This window comes from Mirounga angustirostris, unplaced genomic scaffold, assembly GCF_029215605.1.
Source record: "Mirounga angustirostris isolate CCGP_5_RB_7025 unplaced genomic scaffold, mMirAng1.0.hap1 SCAF_1, whole genome shotgun sequence".
Taxonomy (NCBI): domain Eukaryota; kingdom Metazoa; phylum Chordata; class Mammalia; order Carnivora; family Phocidae; genus Mirounga; species Mirounga angustirostris.
The window spans coordinates 94707867-94730035 of record NW_026991709.1 but is presented as its reverse complement, the minus strand read 5'-3'; the positions used below and the strand labels follow the sequence as shown (position 1 = coordinate 94730035).

Here is a 22169-nt window from a genome sequence, read left to right as displayed (position 1 = left end):
TATACCTTAAAAAGTTATTTTTTACCACTTCAATTTTAGAGGTAACCACTGATACTGCTTTGATATACATCCTTTCAGTTAACTCGTTTATTTGTTCATTAATTTAGTAAAATGTATAGGGTAATCACAATGTGCCATACTCCGTACGAGTCACTGGGGATATAGCATTGATCAAAGTAGACATAGTACATTCACGGATCTTGAAAATTTAGGAGCAGAGATCTTAAATTATTCGTCGATATATATATAGTTACAAACTGTAACAGGTACACAAAATGTGTAGTAAATGCTTTGACTACAACAGGACTGTTCATTTACGTTCATAGGTGGAGGGGAGTAGAAAGTATCAGGCAAAGTTTCTCTGAAGAAGGAAGAGATAAGTTAAAATCTGAAGAGTAAATCAGTTTAATCAACTAAGAGTGGGGGGGTTGGTGGTGGTTCTGGATGGAGAGAGAGACAAGAGGGAGTGTTCCAAGTTCACAGACTGCTGTGTGTGAAGTCCTGGAAAGTGAAGTTGAACTTGGTGACTGAGAGTCATTTGGCATGTTTGAGGCAGGCAAGTGGGGCCAGACTAGAGAGATAGGCACAGTCTAGGTCATGGAGGGCCCTGGAGGCCATGTTGATATGTTGATATCCATTCTAAAACCAACGGGAAGCTATCAGAGGATTTCTCCACTAATCTAGTATTATCTGTTCAGTTTAGCTGGTCCTACATCAGATATGATCTGTTGGTATTCAGCCCCAGTCCCACTGTTTCTCTGTATTACTGGGGCCTGGATGCTGGAAAACTCATTGCCCAGCTGGCTTCTAGTGAGGTGTGGTGGAAGGCACTGGTGGGAGGTTAGAGGGCAGCAGGAAGGGCGCCTTCCCGAGTAGCAGCACCAGGGTTTCGGCACCGACAGTGAAGGCGAATTATGAGCTGGTGTGGCAGCAGCCATGCTTCCCTGACTCTGTGGGGAGGGGGGAGGGGCAGGCCACTTCCTGGTCTCCAGTTTGCATTCTATTCTTCCTTTTGCTTTCTCAGAGCTTCCAATGCTTTTATATGTAACCATTTGCATTAAATCCTTCTCTGCTTTAAATATTTAGAGTGGTTCCTGGTTTCCTTTCTAGACATTGACTGAATGCTTTTGATTCAAACACTTCAGGTTTTTACTGACCATGATTATTGTATTCATCCCATAAAAATGTGCAGATCCTCTTATGAATCAGTCTGCCTAAATTCTGGTGAACCCATGGCTACTTGGCTACAATTTTTTGCCAGTCTTGGTAGAATTGTCAGTAAGAGTCATGATTGAAGCATTACACACACACACACACACACACACAATAACAACCATCTTTACGTCAAGAATTTTCTGGAATAATTATTCCTGTGAGGATTGTAGGTCCTTCAATTTCTGGAGCAGTCCTAATTTTGTACATGCTTATCAGTTTATCTGATGACCCTTAAAATTACCAAATCCTGTGTCCTTCCCTGACAGTATCGTTCCTTACATATTTGTTAGTTTTCCTATCATCAAGTGGTATGATGTGTTGTTGTTGACATCCATCGTTCATTCCCACTTATATGTGAGGAGCTTCTCAATTTAGTTATATGGGAACTGGCCTTTTGTGCCCCATACCTTTAGATGCATTCAATGGTGCTCTTGATCAAGTAGGGTTTCAAGTAGCACCAATTTAATGGTCTACCCCTAGAATTTTAATCTGGATACTGAGTGACAGGAAAGACTGAACATAGTGGTAATTGATTCATCTTGATTATAACAGCCTAAGTGGTGGTGCATGCGTTCCTGCTATTGCCTGCTCACTGGTTCTAGATTAGGTCCTAGGCCTGATTCCCTACCTTTCTCTCTAATTGTTATGAGCTCTCCCATATCTCCCTGGCAATTTGCTTCTCTGCTTGAGTTAAACAGAATTAGATTCTTTCAGCTTAAAGAACCATGTGGATAGAGCAGGATTTTATTTTTATTTTTAATTATAGTAAAATATACTTAACACAAAATTTATTCTCTTAACCCTTTTAAAGGTACAATTCAGCAGTGGCAAGTGCATTCACACTGTTATGTAACCAATCTCCAGAACTCTTTTCATCTTGTAGAGCTGAAACTCTCCCTCAATTAAACAACTCCCCATTTCTTCCTGCCCCCAGCTGCTGGTGATCACCATTCTACTCTCTACCTCTATTTGAAGATTCTAGGTGCTTCATATGAGTGGAATTATACAGTATTTGTCTTTTTGTGACTAGCTTATTTTACCTAGCATCATCTCCTCAAGGTTTGTCCATGCTATAGCATATGTCAGCATTTCCTTCTTGTTTGAGACTGAGTAATATTCCACCGCATAGCAGACACCATATTTTGTTCAAATCAACAGACATCTGGGGCTGCTTGCGCTCTTCAGCTCCTGTGAACGCTGATGCTGTGAACATGAGTGTACAAATATCTCTTTGAAACCCTGCTTTGAACTTCTTTTGGGTATCTACCCAGAAGTGGGATTACTGGATCATAGGGTAGTTCTATTTTTAATTGTCTGGAAGCCCTTCCAGAGTGCCCAGACCAATTCACATGCTCACTAGCAGTGTATAAAGCGTCCAATTTCTCCACCCTCTCACCAGCCTTTGTTAGTTTCTGGATTTTTTTTTTTTATATATATATTAGCCATCCTACATCCTTTTTCTAAATAAATGTTGCACCAAGGACAGCCTCTTATACTCAGAAATGTGTTCTGTGAAATACAATAGACAATTAAACCCCAGCCTAAATCTCTGGGGGAAGAGCTGCCTGGCTCTCCAAACTTCTTTTTTTGTTGTTGTTGGCTGTCCAAACTTCTTAACTGCCCTTGCTTCTACATTTGCTTTCTCTCATGATGAGTCTGCTAACCATTTTAGAAAGGGCTTAATTCATTCCATGTTAATAATTTCAAAATGTAGGTTTGGGGTAAATCACTTTTTTTTTTTTCCAAAAGGGTAAGGAGGAAACGCAAGCCACCTGCTATGAATTTGCAAACAAGATTACTGAGGCTCTTCTCTCATTAAGGAAGCATTTAGGATCATTCAAAAAAGCACTGGTATTGCTGGTTCTGACTTGAGATAACCTGAATAGAAAAAGCTTGGAACCCAGTGCTTGGCACTCACCTTTCAAACTCTTTACAGCCAAGACTCAGACGCCTAAGTGTCTCCTGGGCACATTCGCATCCCTGACAGCTTCACTCTCTGTGGGCATATTTCTTTGATTTGGAACATTCCTTTTTGGATTTTCATTAGCTGTGCCTAAATCAGGAGGTCTGAGACTCTTGGCTAAGAGTGGGCTAAGGAGCCAGACACCCCTGGAAGGTCAGCCAGCCAGTTCCCAGCTCGTTCCCTTTGAGCGAGGTCCTTAAACTCTCCGAGCTCCTGTTTCCTCATCTGTGAAACAGGAGAAATGCTGCCTATTTCAGGCCCACCGTAGTAACTAACTGAGGTCATGGACGTGCCCATTCCCAGCAGGACACTGACAGAAGAGGCAGTTAAAAAATGGAGAACTCATTTATTCTGTACAGAAATAAGATTGGTTGATGGACATTATCTGAAAATAAAAATATGAAGGTGCTTACTCTTTGAAGATGCTTTCTTGACTGTCCTTAAATTTTTTGAGAGCTCTCAACAATTATACTGAAAACTTATGTTTTCAAAGGGCTGAGCTTTATTTTTCAAAGATACATATTTGTTCAAGAAATAATCTCTTAACATTTTTTTCTAGAAAACATCCACATCTACTTCTGTATAGTCTAAAGTAGATTTCTGTCACATCCTAAAATTTTTCTCTTAGCATGGTGTCTGTAGATACACATATGTATACACATATGGTAGATACATGCAGATATTATGTCTCCTTAATTACTACCATGAAAATTCTATAATACTTTGCCTGGGCAGAACTCTTACCAAATATTTCCAAAACCGTATTTTGATTTTTGGACATTCACAGAAATCCAGTGCAGTAGCAGCAGAAGCAAGTATTATGACCCCGGTTTCATAGATGAGATTTTGAGAGGTATGTGACTTGCCCAAGACCTCAAAGCCAGTGAAGCGGCGGAGCCAGAACTCAAACCCAGGCCTTGGGTTTCCAAATCCAATATTGTCTCCGCCGTATCTCACCAGTCCCCATAGGGGCACGTGGTGGAGGACTGCTGGCGAAATGAATGGAAAAAAAACAGCAGAACTGTAGGGCTTGAAAGCCTTTTTGGAATTCGGAGGGACTAAGTATTAGCAAACAACTGAAATGTTATGCTCAAAGCCTAACAAGAATTTAGTAGCATTGAGAGTATTCAAACGGCTGCCGAATTTATAGGTATATTCTTTAAAAGAAAGAAAAATGTACAGCATGTTCCAGATCCCCACTTTTCTTATGTCCCCAATACTAGATTCTTCTTCTCCTTCTTTATAGATCAGATTTATAGCTTACGTAGATTTCCTGAATGCTTTTCCTTGTACACACTTTCTATTTTAAAAAATCAATATTTATACCCTATATATTTAATTCTTATATTTATACCCTATATATTTAATTCCTATACTACTGACATTTAGGAAGAATGGGCGAGGGGGGGGGATTCTCTTTGTATCTGGCCATGTGGCTAAGAATGAGTAAATGAATGAAGAAATTAGTTTGGACCTATTTGTAGGTATCATACTTATTTATTCTTCAGGCCTTGTTAAAACCTCTATAGTTAGCCAAAATTGAAATTCCCATATTCTAAAACAATCGACATTATATTTAAGGAGCAAAAAGTATTCATAATTGCTCCCCAACCAGAGAATTTATCCTATGGAAATGCCACTCTTCACATTTCACCACTGCATGTACATACATGAACACACAGAATCAATTTTGTGCATGAAAATTAAAATTCCACTGCTTGCATTAGTGAATATCAGAAAGCTTCAATCTTCAACAAAATTGAAATAGTTGAAGAAATTATAGCATATCAAACCTGAAGGAATATGGGGCAACTGCTAAATTATTAATTTAAAGAATTTGTAACAACATGCCTCGACGTTCTTCTGTCACGGTAAAGAAAGAAAACACAACATTATGTCTCCACTCGGATTACAACCATAAAAAATGGCATTTTGCATGTGGACAGAGACTTAGAAGGAAGATAGAAAAGTTAAACGGTTTTGTTCTTTTTTTTTTTTTTGTCTCATGAATCAGTTCAGAGTATTTGTGTAATTAAAAACAAAAATTGAAATCATCACAACTGGGACACCTGGGTGGCTCAGTCGGTTAAGTGTCTGCCTTCGGCTCAGGTCATGATCCCGGGGTCCTGGGATCGAGTCCCGCGTCGGGCTCCCCGCTCCACGGGGAGCTTGCTTCTCCCTCTGCCTCTCTCTCTATCTCTCATGAATAAATAAATAAAATCTTTGAAAAAAAAAAAAAAAGAAATCATCACAACTTTTAGGATGCACTATGTAAAGCTGAGTAGAAAAACAGTAGGTCGCTGTCTGTCCTAACTAGAATGGGCGCCGTGGACGTGGAGTAAGACCCAGGACCCTGCAGCGTGGCACACGAGCCCTGACTTTGCCCTGCACGGGGAAAGTTCAGAAGAATGAGTCAGAGTCCCAATTCCCCGTGGGTCAAGATCTATCCCTATGTCATCTCAAAACAATATACACGTTTGACATTCCATGTATCTCTCAGGGCTTCAAGGCCCCAGACATCATATCTTCAAATCACTGGATCCCTACGAGAAACTAAAATTGCACAAGAAGGAAAAATATCACACAGTGGGAAAAATGACCAGTTTTGTAAGTCTTTATTTTTTAGTTGCTCTTCCCATAGTAATGCACTGAAAGGCGTAACAGTTTATATTGTACAAAGCATTTGAAGAAAGTACCTCAACTTGCCGATTATTTCAAAATGAGATTACAAACAAACAAACAAACAAACAAAAAAGAAAACAAATCTGGTTCTTCAATAAAGGGCAAAATAACTGAATACAGTCTGTTATTTACTTCTCTCTTTTAACATAAGGTCTGGAACACTTCATTTTACAAATAGGATTAACATGAACATAACATCGCACAAGCTTGCAGACGACCAGCATAAAATATGGGGTACAGTTTTTAATCAGAAGAATCATGCTTTCATGAAAGAAATTATAATCGTTTATACAATTGAATCGATTTCAGTATTACAAAAACTAAGTTGCATCTATTCGTATTTAGCTCATTAAGAAGGAAAACAAAACAACAACAAAAAAGGAATGTTAAGAAAAGCCAAACACCATTTGGCACTCCCATACACAGGTCGAGTCACCTTGGTCCTTGCGATTCAGAAAGGGGCGTGCCTCAGACGTCAGAAAGTAGTGGCCGACCGGAACAGTGCTATTGAAATCAACAAACGATAGTTTGCCAACAAATAAATACATGATACACGCAACACACACAAAAATTAAACATTAAAAAACAGTGACATGATTGTCTAAAATTAAGATGTTATTACAAGGATTTGGCAAACGTTTTATTAGTGTAGTGGTACAGCGGGACTGGTGATGAACAGGTTACTTCACTGACTTAAACTCTTTGAGCGCTGGAACATCCATAGTTTACAATATACACATACCCTTTTTCCCTAGTTTTACACAATGTACTTAAGAAGGCAAAAGTTAATGGGGAACGAGGACTCCCTGTTATCAGTTTCTATAATAATCGAGTGTGCATTTCATCCAACTACTTCCATCTTCAAAGGGTTAAATTACATAAAACTTTAACAAAGGAAAAAAAATCAAATCTGTAATTACAAAAAGCAACTGTTCCCAATCATGTGGCAGGTGATCTTGTACAAAAAAGAATTCAGTTTCTATGGAGTGTTCATTCGTGTCAATGCCGCCATCCCCACCGCCCTCGCGCCCGCCCACAGCCCAGGGCAGGGCGGACGAAGACGCCTCCTGCCCGCAAGTTGCTCATTCTCACCGAATCACGTTCATAACGTTGCATTGACCTTCCAGAAGTCAGCAGCTGCCTTTGCTGTGCAAAACAAAATATCGAGAATAAATAGTTTCTTTTTTTCTTTCTTTCTTTTCCTTTCTTTTTTTTTTAAGCATTCAGTTTAAGGTCACCAGACTTTAAATGAGTGACCCTTCAGGTTTCTAAGGCATTCTGCTCAGCAGTCTTTTAAATAGTCCTAGATGAAAGAGCCATGCTACTGTTGGACTTGGTCCCACTCTGGTCGACCTTGGTAATGTCATACGTGGCTTATGGACTGGATGGCACTGGATTCCGCCGCAGCCCTTGCCATACTGTGCCACACGTTGGAAGAACTGTGGGATGTAGAATGAAGGGACTCCTTGTCGGACAATGACAACATCATAGCATATGCCTGGGGTAAAGAGGAGAGACTTGGTAAGTGGCACTGGAAAACATCACTTTTTTTTTTTTTAGAGTATTCGGCCTTTTATTTATTTAATTATTTATTTATTTAATTGTTATGTTAATCCCCATACATTACATCATTAGTTTTAGATGTAGTGTTCCATGATTCATTGTTTGTGCATAACACCCAGTGCTCCATGCAGAACGTGCCCTCCTCAATACCCATCACCAGGCTAACCCATCCTCCCACCCCCGTCCCCTCCAGAACCCTCAGTTTGTTTTTCAGAGTCCATTGTCTCTCATGGTTCGTCTACCCCTCCGATTTACCCCCCTTCATTCTTCCCCTCCTGCTACATTCTTCTTCTTCTTCTTTTTTTTTTTTCTTAACATATATTGCATTATTTGTTTCAGAGGTACAGATCTGAGATTCAACAGTCTTGCACAATTCACAGTGCTTACCAGAGCACATACCCTCCCCAGTGTCCATCACCCAGTCACCCCATCCCTCCCCCCCACCCCCCACTTCAGCAACCCAGTGTCCTTTCTCTGGTTTCCCTCTGTGTTTGAAATACTCAAAGCTGACACCCAAAGACCTTGCGAGCTCAGTTTTGGAAAACATCACTTTTAATTTGAAGAATGTTGCTGATGCATGTTAGGGGGAGACAGGACTCTGAGTAGGAGCATCCCTCATGGGTGTGTTTAGAAAAGCATGGAGCCCCTTTTTGTCATCGTAATGACATGACTTTACTGCTGGCCTTCAGTGCCTAGGGGCCACAAAAGTACATGTCCTACAGAACAACAACAACAACAAAAAATGAATTGTCCTACCAAAAATGTCAATAGCGTCTCCACTGAGAAACACGAGTCACCCCATAAATACGTCATCCATCCACTGTTCGTGCACCTGCTCAAGTCACCAAAAATATTATGACCGAAACTGCAAATACGAATGGGACATAGACCTGCCTTGATGGCACTGGGGTCCTAGCAGAGGACACAGTCCCACCGACTCCTGCACTTTATAACGGAGAGAGCTGAAGGTGACACGACTGGCCCCAAGTCACTCAACTAGACAGTGGAGGAGGCAGAAGCACAACTGATTTCTGCCCTACTTTGAATCCAGTGTCCTTTCTCTGGTTTCCCTCTGTGTTTGAAATACTCAAAGCTGACACCCAAAGACCTTGCGAGCTCAGGTAGATCAAGTCAGCTCTACCAAAAAGTAAAACACAACACAAGACCCAACAACGTTCTAACCAACTTGTACTCCAGTGTCTGTCAAGCAGAAGGTACATGGCGGTGCTCTGTGAAGAAGTGATCTTTCTTCCCTATTATCATGTCAATTCTAAATAACTGTTCAGAGAATCTCCCATTTGCTGCCAAGTAAAATAGTCAAATGAAATGTTTGGTCTTGACTTGTGAGTGAACTTTTCACTGTTGATTTGCTATTGTTGGTCTCATCCACTGCTAAACTTGCTTGTCAAAACGCTGCTGCAGTAGAATCATTAAAGTCCTGCCAAAGACATTCCACTGTCTGTAAACAAAGACAAAATGCCTCTGTTGTTAAGCAGAATTTCATCTCTGAGAGTCATGCTGAGACATGTGGCCAATCTGTGGTTTCTTCCGTAATCATGGCATTCGGTTAGAAAATCTGCTCTTGTAGGCTGCTTGTGATTTGCTGGGTCATTGCTCTCAGTGTACACATTTGACTTTTATGTATGCAATTTGCCTTCTACAAAATCTCAACAGACATATAACAAATATCTCTTAAGCATCTACTCTCTGCCAGGCACTGTGTTAGGTCCTAGGGAATCGATGATAAGATAATATATAGTCCTTGTCCTTTGAAGAGTTTAAAATATGAGTGAGGTGAGCATTGAACTTTATTTTTATCAGGTACCCACTTTCAGAGATCAAGATAAAGAGTATTCTGAAATGGTTTTAACAAAACCTATTCCAATATTTGGAAAAATGAAAGGAATCCTAGAGAAAATTTTGGACTCCTGGCTTCTAACCGGCCTCTCTTCAACCAGCTGTGTGACCTTGGGCAAGTTCCTTAACCTTTCAAGGTCACTTTCCTCCTACCAAATGGGGATCATAATAACAAAAACTTGCCTCCAAGGGCTGTGAGGGAATTACAAGCACTAACTAACATAGAGTGCCGGACATAAATAGTACCCATTATCATGCAATTAATTTTTGGGATGGGAACTTTCAAAGAGGATTCTATGCCGAATGCAGCCACTGTTGTATTGTTCAACTATCTTGGATTCAGTCACTATAAAAATCACACAGTAAATATATGAATGTTTGAGTAAGTCATCTATCTCTACTCAGATTCTAGAAAATGGTAAATATAGAATATTTGCCTTTTGGTAATCAAACAAAATAAACATTTTCATGCACAAAGATCACCTCCCTGCACATCACTGATAGTGAATAACAACTGAATGAATGAATAAAAAGTCTCATGAAATAAAGTTAGTTTGCATAAAGGCCTGACCATATTTAAACTGATATATATGACATGATCAAGTAGCATGAAAAATACGAGAAATACACTAGTATTTCTTGTGATGGTAATTGTTAGTCCAGCTGGGCAGGGATTTTATGTCAAAATGCTGGAACTGAAATAGATCACATCTGTTATCTCTGGGTTCTCTGACCCTTCTGCTTTCAATCATTCCTGACAGCTTCAGAAATTTTTAGGTACTGTGTCTTATAAGCATTTTGGTGGAATAATTAAAAGAAATTAAAAAAAAAAAAAAGGAAGGAAAGCCTGAATCCCCCAGTAACTCTCTGATCAATTAGGAAGGAAGAATGGGATAACAAGGGTTTTAAAAAAATACTCGCTACCTCTAATAACCAGTTATGTCCAGGTAAAAATGAGATGTCTACTCTGGCTAATTTACTTTTAATGTTAGAAACTGAAAAATTAATTTTGATCCCCATTGAATCATACAGCAGGAAGAGATCTTAGATATGGCCTCCAGTCACCCCACTTTACAAAGAAGTGGTACCCGCAGTCATGAAGTGATGTTCTTAAAGTTCATGCAGCTAGCCACTCCGGTGCTGGGGCGGCTTCTTTTACATCAATGCAAAAAGAACATTCATCTTGCCTATTACCATCCATGGTACCTTAGATTTTTACTGAACTGACTGAGAGTTAAGAATTGGTACTATCCCACTAGCACAGTGTTTTTCCCACCTTAGTTGAGATATGACCACATTTGCTGCTAAGAGCAAATGGCTAAGGCCAAAACATCTCAGCCAAACAGGAAAGCATTTCTAAATGTACAAGCCAATGCAGTCACGTGGTCTGCTATGTCAGGCCACCTACAAAATGGACTCACGATCAATTAGACCAAAGTGACCAAGAAATATGGTAATAACAAGAAGTTTTCTTTTCTTCTTTTTTTTTTTGATTGACCTGAGTGAAATGAACAATGTGGTTGAGTAGGGATGTCACCAGAAAATACTGACCTCCTTTATTTTGTGATAAAACAAGTGAGGCTCTTTTAATTGGTATTTACAGATCCTTAAATGGATTTATTTTTGTTTTCACAGTGCTGACAGAATGCCGTAGAGCCCAATGAACGTGGGTACTGTTCATTCATTCATTCAATTAAAACTTAATCAGTTTTATTTCCAGATCTGCCAGTAAGTTGCTGTAGACTTTGGGCAACCCATTTCATCTCTGATCCTCAGTTTACTCCTAAAAGCTATAATTAGATGACTTGTTAATTAACTACATTTAATAAGGGACCAAAAAAAATGGAAGGCAGGATTCACATTCCAGAAGTCTGGAAATATAATTAGGTTGACAAGAATTACAGAGGCAAAGAAATTAGAAAATCACTCTGAAGTCATACAGAAATAGGTGCAAACATTATGGCCTATCTCTACAGAAGGAAGAGATTGCAAAATAAAGGAAAAGCTACTGGAGGAGAAGGTTTCTCATGGAAGCCTCTGTGCAGAGGGCAGCCATGTTCACGACTGCATTGGTTAACCATTTTGGATTTGGTCATAGGGTCAAGGTAGGAACATTTTGAGTAAAGCATCTGAACCTGGTCAGATTCTAGAGTATTGCCCAGAGAGACTATCTGCCTTTTGGCGCCCGAGGCACGATGTTGCCATGATGCTGTGCTGCAGGAGAACATGTACCTGTGATTTGGACTTTCTGTGTAACGGCTGTTTAAGTTCCTCCGGCACATGGGAAGCACTAAAAGAAGACAGCTCAGCTTCAGTATATTGATTATCTTCCAGTTTCCTCATTTTGAGGCTATCTGTGAAGTGCCTTATATGATCTAGGGCAGAAAGTCCAGTTTTATATTCTTCCTCTTTATACCTAAAATGAACCAATGGGAAAGCACAGAGGGTTTTTTTTTTCTTTCTCAGTTTGTTATCCAACCAAACCACTTTTCATCTGAATCCATACAGCTGTCAAACTTCGTATTATATTTGCAGTATCAAGAAGCATGCATTCATTACTGGGTTCTTTAAAGTGTCTACACATACTGTATCTTAAAAACATATTTGTTTTAAGACTCTTCATAACTAAATCAAGTGTACATAAGAGGCAGAGTTAAAGTCAACAATGTGGAGTCAGCAGTGCAGTGGAGATACAATTTGTAGGTTTATAATGTCCATTTAAAATAAAGTCAGTGATGATAATATTTAGTGAGCACCCACTCTCCATATGAAAATAGAATATTCCTATAAATTTAACTATTTGGTTCATTTTTTTTCTATTTAAAAACCTACCTGTAGAGGTTACATACATATCAAATTAAGTGAAATTTATCTTGCTGTTTGACTAATAACGTACCAGATTTTTGAATGAATTAGGTAATGTTGAAATCTCTATTTTTCTTGGAGTTTTACAGGTAGAGTCTAAATAAATGATTGGGTACTCGTCTAATTTTCATTTATTCTTCCCATTTCAGGTTAATCAGGTTCCACAAATACCGATGCATTTGTATCCTTGTGGATTATGTTGACGGCTACCTTGTTTTCACCTATTCAAAATGAATCCACCAAATATGCCTTTGGCTAATTCAAATGTACTTTTGATGATTCGTTACTCATCAAATGCCATGTCCTGAAATATTGCCCTAATGGAAAAACAGAGCAGAAGGAATTGCAACCATATATGTATCTACTCCTACTTATTTACTAATGTCACTCCAGGTGCTCACCTCACTGGGGACGTTTTGCAACTCATCTCCAGGGCACTGGCTTCTTCATAGTCATCCTCAGGGTTTCCTTCATGTAAATTGCTTGTCCCTGGTTCTTTTCCCGTTTTTCCAGTAATATCGTTGTCGTCATCCTCCTCATCTAACAACACCTCATCTTCTACTTCTTCATCATCCAGTAAATCTGAATTTTGGCTGGTCACCAAAGCTTTCTCATCCTTAAAATGGCTGCCGTTCATTCTTTCAAAAGCATAAAAAAAGAAACAGGTCCCATTATTTTTATTTTTAAACGTGCAGTTAGCTCTCTTCTCATGTCTTCCCAACAACAGTTTAGATTTTCAGCACTTCTATAGTAAATTTTTATTATTTATGCTTCATGGCAACCATGGGAAAGTAATGTAACTTCACAAATGAGAAAATGAAGAAAACAATAATTGGGTGATTATTCAGAGGATAAATGTGGCTTCTGGCAGAGCTGGAAAAACAGTCTCAGGCTCCTATTCTTTATCTGACCTTTGCCTGATAAATGATATTGTTATAGATGATATAAAAAGCCTACAAATGTTTTCTCTACATAATGTTACCTAATTACCATATAAGTGCCCACCATTTAAGATAATAGGTTTCTGGAAAATTCATATTCCTGAACAACACTGATAAAAACTTGAACACACACGCCTGAAGTGAATCTAGGAGTTCAAAGAAAATGTTAAAATGGCTGTCAGGGACCACGCGGTATTTGATATTTCTAGGTGACATTTGTGGTGTATGCCACTTAGACATCCTGCTCAAACTTGGAAGTGATTGAAAGCTCACTTATTTGTACTGTTTTCAAATTATCCTTGATGGTCTGAATGTAAAAAAGTTCCCTGTTTCCCAGAAGAACATCGGGGTGGGCAATTATCTAAAAATGCAATTATGCAAGTATCTTTTGAAGCTTACTTAGCATGCATGTCTAATGTGATACAAAAGAAGAATATTATATTTTTTTTAATTTTTTTTTAAGATTTTATTTATTTGCGAGAGAGAGAATGAGAGACAGAGAGCATGAGAGGGAGGAGGGTCAGAGGGAGAAGCAGACTCCCCGCTGAGCAGGGAGCCCGATGCGGGACTTGATCCCGGGACTCCAGGATCATGACCTGAGCCGAAGGCAGTCGCTTAACCAACTGAGCCACCCAGGCGCCCGAAGAATATTATATTTTAAAAGTCATTTGTAATACTTTAGTTTGTGGTCACAAGGATTGTATTATGTGATTCAAAAGTTTAATTATAAAAAAAAGGTTTAATTACATAGAAGTCCCAATTTAATGTATTTGAGAGCATTTATAAAAGTAGAACAAATTTCTCAGGCTTCAAAAATAAACATAAAGAATGTATAAATTGAGGGGTGCCTGGGTAGCTCAGTCGGTTATGCTCCTGACTCTTGGTTTCGGCTCAAGTCATTATCTCAGGATTCTGAGATCAAGCCCCCATGTCAGTCTCCACACTCAGCTCAGAGTCTGCTTGTCCCTCTCCTTCCCCCTGCTTCTGCTCTCTCTATCTAAAAAAAATAAATAAAATCTTAAAAAATAAAAAGAACATATAATTGAATATAAGTTTCATTGTAATACTTAAAAGTCAAAATTAACTTAGTTCCAAATTAACTACAAATGCTTTGAACTACAGAGTGTCTCCTCCTAACCTCCTCTTTTTACATATATATGACCAGGGAAGTTAAGGCACTTCCCCACGTTCAGAAAGCTTGTTGAAATTTAAGTTATTGCTACAGAAATGTACGTCTATTCACATTTAATGGAACTATTTTTCAGCTTATGGGAGATCAGGTATCAGCAATGTACCCCACCACTTTCCCATGTAAAAAAAAAATGAGTATAATTTAATATTTAGATTTTTCAGGGCAAATAAATAAATAAACAAAACAATGTTGGGTGTGACAGATGCACATAGTTAAAATCTTAAAAACAGTCGTATTATCATCATTAACCATTTTATACAGCCAATCTCTTAACCACTTTTATCAAAGAATGATGAATACATGTTTTGCACAGACATAAATTATTAGTTTCCAGATACACTGCCAACTTGCTAGCTTGAATGGATTGAAACTGTTATTTTTTAAAAATGAAAGAAAAAGTAAAAGAACAAAAGAATGCATGGATGAAAACCAAAAGTAACAAAGCCAACATGATTAAGAAAACCTATTTGTTAATTATGCTTTCAAATGTGGCAGTTTATGGGGGATAAATTATTCATCAAAAGTAGCCCCAATAGGAGTTGAGGGGGGAAGTTAAATGATTCAGTCTTCTTACGTCTGTGCTGTTTGGACATGTTGAAGCCAGATGTCACAGCTATATGCAGGCTCACAAATCCCCAAGTAAGGGCTAGAAAATCTGAAAAGGCATCTCAGAACCCAAATGGTGGTTTCTGTTCAACATTTCTTATTTGTATCATGTAAATGTCGTTATCAAAATGTAAGATGGTGACTCTCTTACTCGTTCTTACTACTGTGTATTTCTGACCATCTGCTCATCTCCTTCCCTCCCTCCTCTCTCTCTGTGTCTCTTTTACACACGCGAGCACACACACACACACACACACAAATGGGCAAGCAGAGGAAAAGATACATCCAACTGCACAAAGTCATAGCTCTTATCAGACTTCTTAGAAGATGGGAAGGGCCGTGTAATAGCAGATCTCCTCTCCTTTTTCCCCTAAATAAGGTGAAGTGCAGAATTGTCCATAAAATTTTATTATCTGGGGCGCCTGGGTGGCTCAGTTGGTTAAGCGACTGCCTTCGGCTCAGGTCATGATCCTGGAGTCCCGGGATCGAGACCCGCATCGGGCTCCCTACTCGACAGGGAGTCTGCTTCTCCCTCTGACCCTCCCCCCTCTCATGTGCTTGCTCTCTCTCATCCTCTCTCTCTCAAATAAATAAATAAAATCTTTAAAACAAACAAACAAAAATTTTTATTATCTGGGGAAATAATGTTTATTTGAAGCTTGGTTGAATGTAAAAACTACCTAAAACAATTGTTTGACTTTTAATAGCATCAAAAAATAAAGGACTCTAACAATAATACTGGTGTGATGAAAAGTAATAGAGCTTTCTCATTAATTTCATTTGACGTTAAAATTGACTATACAACATCCTAATTGAATAGGCTTTGGATAGTTATGTTCAAAAAAATCTAGTTCTCAATATCAGGTATTTAATTATAACTTAGGGGCGCCTGGGTGGCTCAGTTGGTTAAGTGACTGCCTTCGGCTCAGGTCATGATGCTGGAGTTCCTGGATCGAGTCCCGCATCGGGCTCCCTGCTCAGCAGGGAGTCTGCTTCTCCCTCTGACCCTCCTCCCTCTTATGCTCTCTGTCTCTCATTCTCTCTCTCGCAAATAAATAAAAAAAAAATCTTAATTATAACTTAGAGATAAGAAAAATTAAATCTGGTAATTTTGGTAGAATAATGTTTCATTAACATCACATAAAATGTAAATACTAGATAAGTATTAATTATTATTATCAGCAGCATTAAAAGTTTTTCTTTAGGGATTAAGCCATATATGCTTGATGTTGATGATGACAAGTGGTAACGCAGGGCACCAGGTCACTAAAAACAAGGATAATCATACTCACTGAAACAAGCATGCCGGAATTAAATGAATATCCACCTGAGAGCCTATAGGTAGTGACAGAATCATATCAAGAAGTTTCAACTGCTTTCTAGGTAAAAGATACTTAAATGATATTCAATAGGTATTTTATATATAGATATGTACATATATACACACAAATGTGTGTGTGTATATATGTGTGTGTATGTATACACACACACACACACAGGTGCATATAGTTACGTTATCTGTAATATACACATGATATATAATAGCAGCCACTACTGAATCAACTGAATCCCTGTGGTGGCTTTTCTTTCTGCTTGGCAAGTTTTGATAAAATATTCTAATTAGTTATCAAGAGAAGCAGAACAGAATGATGGTAAAAGCATGGGCTCTGGGGCCAGACGGCCCAGGTGGAATCCCATTTATTGATCACTTATGTGGCCTCTAGCACGTCATTTGACCTGTGATATCGCCCTTCCTTCACTGATAATATTACATAGGAATAGTCGCTGCCTCATAGGGCTACTACGAGAGTTAAGTTAGTTCATACACGGAAAGCGCTTAGAAGAGCATTTGGTATTTAATCTGCACCAAAGAAATGCCAGCCAGCGTTGGTAGGAGTTACAGTAGTGTCACAAAAGTGAGCACAGCAAATCTCTTCGGAACACGCTGATTTCAGAAATCAGAGAGTTTAAAAAGCTTTACCTCTCCTCTGTGTTCCTGGGAGACTGGCTGCTGTGGTTGCTATTCCCAATGAAATTGCGGATTTCTGTGAAGTAAGCATCTTCTTTGTCATCGAGAATCGCGCCTGTACTTTCCAGTTCGGAATGAGGCGACGATGTTGCCGTACCTGAGGGGAGAGAGCCTCTTGAGAAAAAGACGGCCACCGAGAGGGCGACTTATTTTTTTTTTTTACCTTTTTTTATTGTTATGTTAATCCCCATACATTACATCATTAGTTTTAGATGTAGTGTTCCATGATTCATTGTTTGTGCACAACACCCAGTGAGAGAGGGCAACTTATTTTGAAGCTCATTCCTTCTTCATTTGATCGGTGTTTCCTAAAACAGGCTCTTCTGAATATTAATAATGGCAACTTCAGGAGGCCAGTGTCTTCCCAAATTACCGCATGCCATGCTGACTCAAGTCCCTTGGGGAATATTTTGAACCACTGAAGTCATGAGGTACAGTCTCCCAAAGATGTTTCACCCACAGCTTCCTCCCATTGCCACTGTGACATGAGAACATTTTCACTCACATAATGAGGATATAGTGTGAGGCAAATTATAAAGAAGTCTTAAATAGATTCTGCCAGAAGAAACTGTATACTCAGTCCTGGTTGCAGTCAATCTGTATTTATTGCTCCTGTGCTAAAGTACGTTGCCAAATAAAGACTGAGAACATACCAAAAATTCTGTATTCTCATTTGGTGCGTGAGGCAGTCAGTAGACTCAACACACCAGCCCAGAGACTGAGGTGGGACAGCATTAAAAGGACAATATGGGATCTGCTGATGATCGGATGATCTTCAGCTTCCTTACCTATAAAATTAGAATCAGAATGCCTTCTCACAGGATGGTTGTGAGGTTTTTATAAATTTACACAACTACAGACACCTTATATGTGGTCAAATGTATACCAACACTTGCTGCATGCTGTTTACCTTTCCCACAAGATATCTACAATCTAACAGTTCATCCTAATAGTCTACAGTTGAACAAAATAAGAGGGGAAAACATCTCTCAGCTGAATAAAGTTATAATCTGGGTCAACAAATAAGTATTGAACTTGGACATTTTCATTTTTAATTCATTTAAAGTATTTTCCAAAATACTTTTGATTAGGGGCTCCTGGGTGGCTCAGTCAGTTAAGCAGCCAACTCTCGATTTCAGCTCAGGTCATGATCTTGGGGTCCTGGGATGGAGCCCCACATCGGGCTCTTTGCTCAGTGGGGAGTCTGCTTGAGATTCTCTCTCTCCCTCTTCCACTCCCTCTCCCCCACCCTCTCTCTTTCTCTGGAATAAATAAATAAATCCTTAAAAGAACAAAACAAAAACTAAATATGTTTGATTAGAAAAATTATGGGATTATGCCGTAAGGGTGCACGTGGTTGGAAAGTGTGGCCAAATTAGACTTTGATTGCTTTATACTTCTGTCTCTAAAATCTGGTATCCATAAACCACAATCATTTGATTTTTGGCCTAGAGGGAAATGAACGGTAATATAATTCTATGTAGTAACCCCCCAAGGTCGTAAGCCATGTGCCTGTGTACAGGGGAGGAAGGATTAATAATAAAATAATTTCCTTAAGTAAAATAGCTACTTTGTACAACTTCAACTTTTCCCTGTTTTTAAAATCTGTTTTCCTGAACCCCATGCTTGCTCCTTCCCTTGCCCCCAAGTCATTTTCCTGATTCTCTTGAAACAATTTATGGCTGCACAGAGTGCCTCCAAACACATGGGCCAGTTGGCAAATATTAATTAATGATTTATTATCTAACTTTTAGAAGCCAAAGGCAAGAAAAACTACCATCTCTTCTGCTAACTATGTGCTGGCAGATCTGAGTTAAGGGAAGGTTAGTTTTAGTTGTAGTTGTTGTTTTCTTTTGCCACTTTTAACTCAATTCTACATCAGAATTTGTGACCCAAACCACACACCACTATCATTTGCTATGGGTTGCTCTGATCATGTCAACAATCTTCTATCACTAATCTCTGAAAAGTTACCCTGGGGATATTCTCTGAACTGTAGGACCTCTGCAAAAACAGCCATGGTTTCTAAGTTAATATTCAGAGCATGATATTCTGGGGCTGCCACTTTGGAACTCCTGCCTGCCTGGAGGCCCCATTCCTGTACCAATATGTGGAAAGATTGTTCCCTGCAATTTAGGAAATCCTGATTCATAAGTCTCGTATGAGACTGGGTCACGGTTCTCTTTGTTTGAGATTACCCATTGAGATGAATCCAGGAGAATAAGAAACAATCCAAATAAGGCCCTGAGTTGTACATTATTCAACAATCACATCATTCTGTAATCTAAAGGGAAACACGCTGCAAAATTTAGGATCTGTTTCTGGTGTCAAAGTGGAAGGAGAGAAGAAAGATCACAATTATCTCTTTTCTTAAAAGTAGAGTTGCCGTACAATATTATTCACGATTATCTTAGCCATCTTCTTCCTCATAACACAACTGATTACCTACCAGACATGTTCCCATTCTCATGTTTCTTTAGGTGTCTGTCTAAGTTGGTTTGTTGACCAAAACACCTATCACATAAGTGACACTTAAAGGGCTTCTCCTTATTGTGGATGTTACGAACATGCCTCTGCAAGTTGGAAGAGATGCTAAAGGATCTGTCACAGTATTTGCATCTGAAAAATAAACACAGAGAAAATATTTGCAAGCAAATCGAAAAATATTTCTCAAGACTAGTAAGCCAGATATCCAAAATTATCACCCATAAAATATTTTAGAGAAAAGGCAGAGGCAAGAATATTATTCGCACAGCCAAGATTTCAATTCCAACAGACTTTGATTCCATTAAAGATCTTCATGACTTTATGAAAAACCATAGTAAAATACTGACCATTTGATTGGTCCCAAATTTATTAGAGTCATCAGTTTTCATGTTTTTGATAAACTTCACAAAATTAAGGACATTAAGAAATAGTAGCATGGTTTTACCTTCTGCTTAGGACAATACCAATAAATCCTTTGTAAACAAACATGAAACAAATTCATGTATTCTTCAAATAAAGTAAAAAGATCATTCTTAAATTCAAAACTGCAGAGTCTGATTAAACAATTTCTTAGTAAATTCACTTCCTCAATTGATAATCCTAAAGAAACTTCCATTATCTTCTCAAAAAGAGCAGTAAAGATTCCAAACCTTTAAAACTGAGGCAATGTGAATAGTTTATCTCGATATCGAAGATACTGATTTTCATAATCTGTAGTGATTACAAGCCCCCAGAACCTTTACTCTAAAAACCTTTAAACTGTGTTTTTTTAATAATTTATTTATTTATTTATTTATTTATTTATTTATTTATTTGAGAGAGAGAGAGAGTGTGCATGGGGAGGGGCAGAGGGAAAGGGAGAAAGAGAGAAGCAGAACGTGGAGTCTGCTGCAGGGCTCAATCCCAGGACCATGGGATCATGACCAGAGTGGAAACCAAGAATCAGATGCTTAACCAACTGAGCTACCCAAGCATCCCCACCTTTAAACTGTTAAAAAAGAAAGTAAGAGTAGCACTAAATTATCCTTTTGGAATATAATAAAGGTCTTCATTAATCTCTGCTTTTCCTATTCCCCTCAATTTTCCATTTCTGTCCTTACAGAGCTTGTGGCATTTCTGAACCAGGTCGGTTTTTCCAGGAAAATACTTATTATTGGTTGGCTAATTGTTTCTGCCTTCCATGTGATTAAAAAAAAAAAAAAATCATAAGGTATTTTGAAGTTCTCCTTTATTCATAAATAAAAATGTAACCCCTCACTGCCTACTCCTCAGCTCTTATGGATAAAGAAGAAAAGTGGCAATTTATGGGGTATTCTCCTTTGGCATTTTAAAGTAAAGATTACATTATCTGTTTGTGTGGGGTTTTTTGTATGTGTGTTGCTTGAAAAAAAAAAAAAAACCATGAGCTTTCTCTAGATGACTTTTAAGTGAAAATTTTTAACCTAGCAGCCAGACAATCTTTAACTTATTCTTCCATATGTGAAGGGCCCTTCTCCTCCCACTTCTGAATGTAGACTCAGTGGTTCGAGTGCTCTACATCAGAAATCACCCCATTCCACTCGAAGTGTTTGGGTTTCTACGGCTGTCTCTACGTGATGCCAGAAGTCTAGCTAGTTCAGTGGGGAAAATAAATCTGTTAAACTAGTTACTTTGGCATAGTATCAATAAACCGACTCAAAGACTGATTTAATTTTTCCCCCTTAAAAAACTGCGCTGGCATGATGAGGCTCCTCAACTTTCCTCACTTACAGTATTAATTTAAAAGTGCGTGAAACCCCATATTCATTGTAGTTGTAATATTTTAGCCTCTGCTTTTGAAAAAAATATATATATGAGTCATGACCTTCTCTGTAATAACTGTGTTGACTCCCAAAGCCTACTACAATGAGAATAATGATACAATTAGCACAATTGTGTTGTACTGAGCAGAACAACCTAGAAAACGCTGCTAGAGAAAACTCCCATCAAACATTTTTCACTCAAAACATTTTCTACATACATCATGAATTAGAGAGATTTTGCCTTTGACATGCTTCCAGCTTTCTGCTTATATGCAAAGGGGCTTTTCCAAGTCTAATAGACATCATCTACTCTAATAGCGATAAAATCGGCCAATAAGAACATTCTACATAATAATCATCTATTATTTTGTATCTTTCCCCTGCTAATGTACTGGCCAAAAGTTTTGAGTGCTCCTGAATAAAAAAAAAATCATTGCATTCTGCTCCAATAAGTTAGTGGGTAGTTACGAGCCTAAGTTTAAAAAATTCTTTATATTAATACATACATCATGAACAATACACTCATTAAGAATTTGGATGTAAACACAGGGGTCATGGGAGCCTTTGAGATCATGGTGTGAGATAAAAACTCTGACATGGCAGGTCCAAGTCTGGGTTTTAATTCTGGATCTTTTAATACCAGGCTTTACAGAAGGCAATTAACATCTGTGCATCTGAATTTCTTCACTTGTAAAACAGAGGAGCTAGACAAATAATTGTTTAAGATCTCTAGCTATGCCAAAATTCTGGCCTGTGTTTTTAAAAATACACATACCATTTATGGGGTAGAATAAAACCACTGAATTCAAGTACAGAGCAAAATGAGCATGATATAGTTGCATACCAGATCCTTGGTCATAATAAAATGTAAGTGCTGAAATCTTTCTTTCACTGAAGCAAAATTCCTGGGATCTGAAATTTTTCTCAAAAAGGGAAATCGCCTAACAACTTCCATTTTTATACCTCTCTGAGACTTACTATACAAAGT

At 38.5% G+C, this 22169-nt stretch overlaps 1 protein-coding gene across 12 annotated transcripts in view; it reads right to left on the bottom strand.

Moving 5' to 3' along the window:
• Positions 1 to 5778: 5778 nt before the first annotated feature.
• The window catches only part of MECOM (MDS1 and EVI1 complex locus), a 541263-nt gene continuing 524872 nt past the window's right edge, over positions 5779 to 22169 (bottom strand). For 11 of the 12 annotated variants that reach the window (XM_064585679.1, XM_054504331.2, XM_045903416.3 and 8 more), the window contains 5 exons: positions 19363 to 19532; positions 16866 to 17010; positions 12547 to 12783; positions 11513 to 11696; positions 5779 to 7358 (listed from right to left, as the gene is read on the bottom strand). In XM_064585679.1, the coding sequence (XP_064441749.1) occupies positions 7224 to 7358; positions 11513 to 11696; positions 12547 to 12783; positions 16866 to 17010; positions 19363 to 19532 (871 nt within the window). In that variant the 3' untranslated portion in view covers positions 5779 to 7223. The remainder of the gene's footprint in view (positions 7359 to 11512; positions 11697 to 12546; positions 12784 to 16865; positions 17011 to 19362; positions 19533 to 22169) is intronic. The other variant, XM_045903421.3, reaches the window with a different exon arrangement.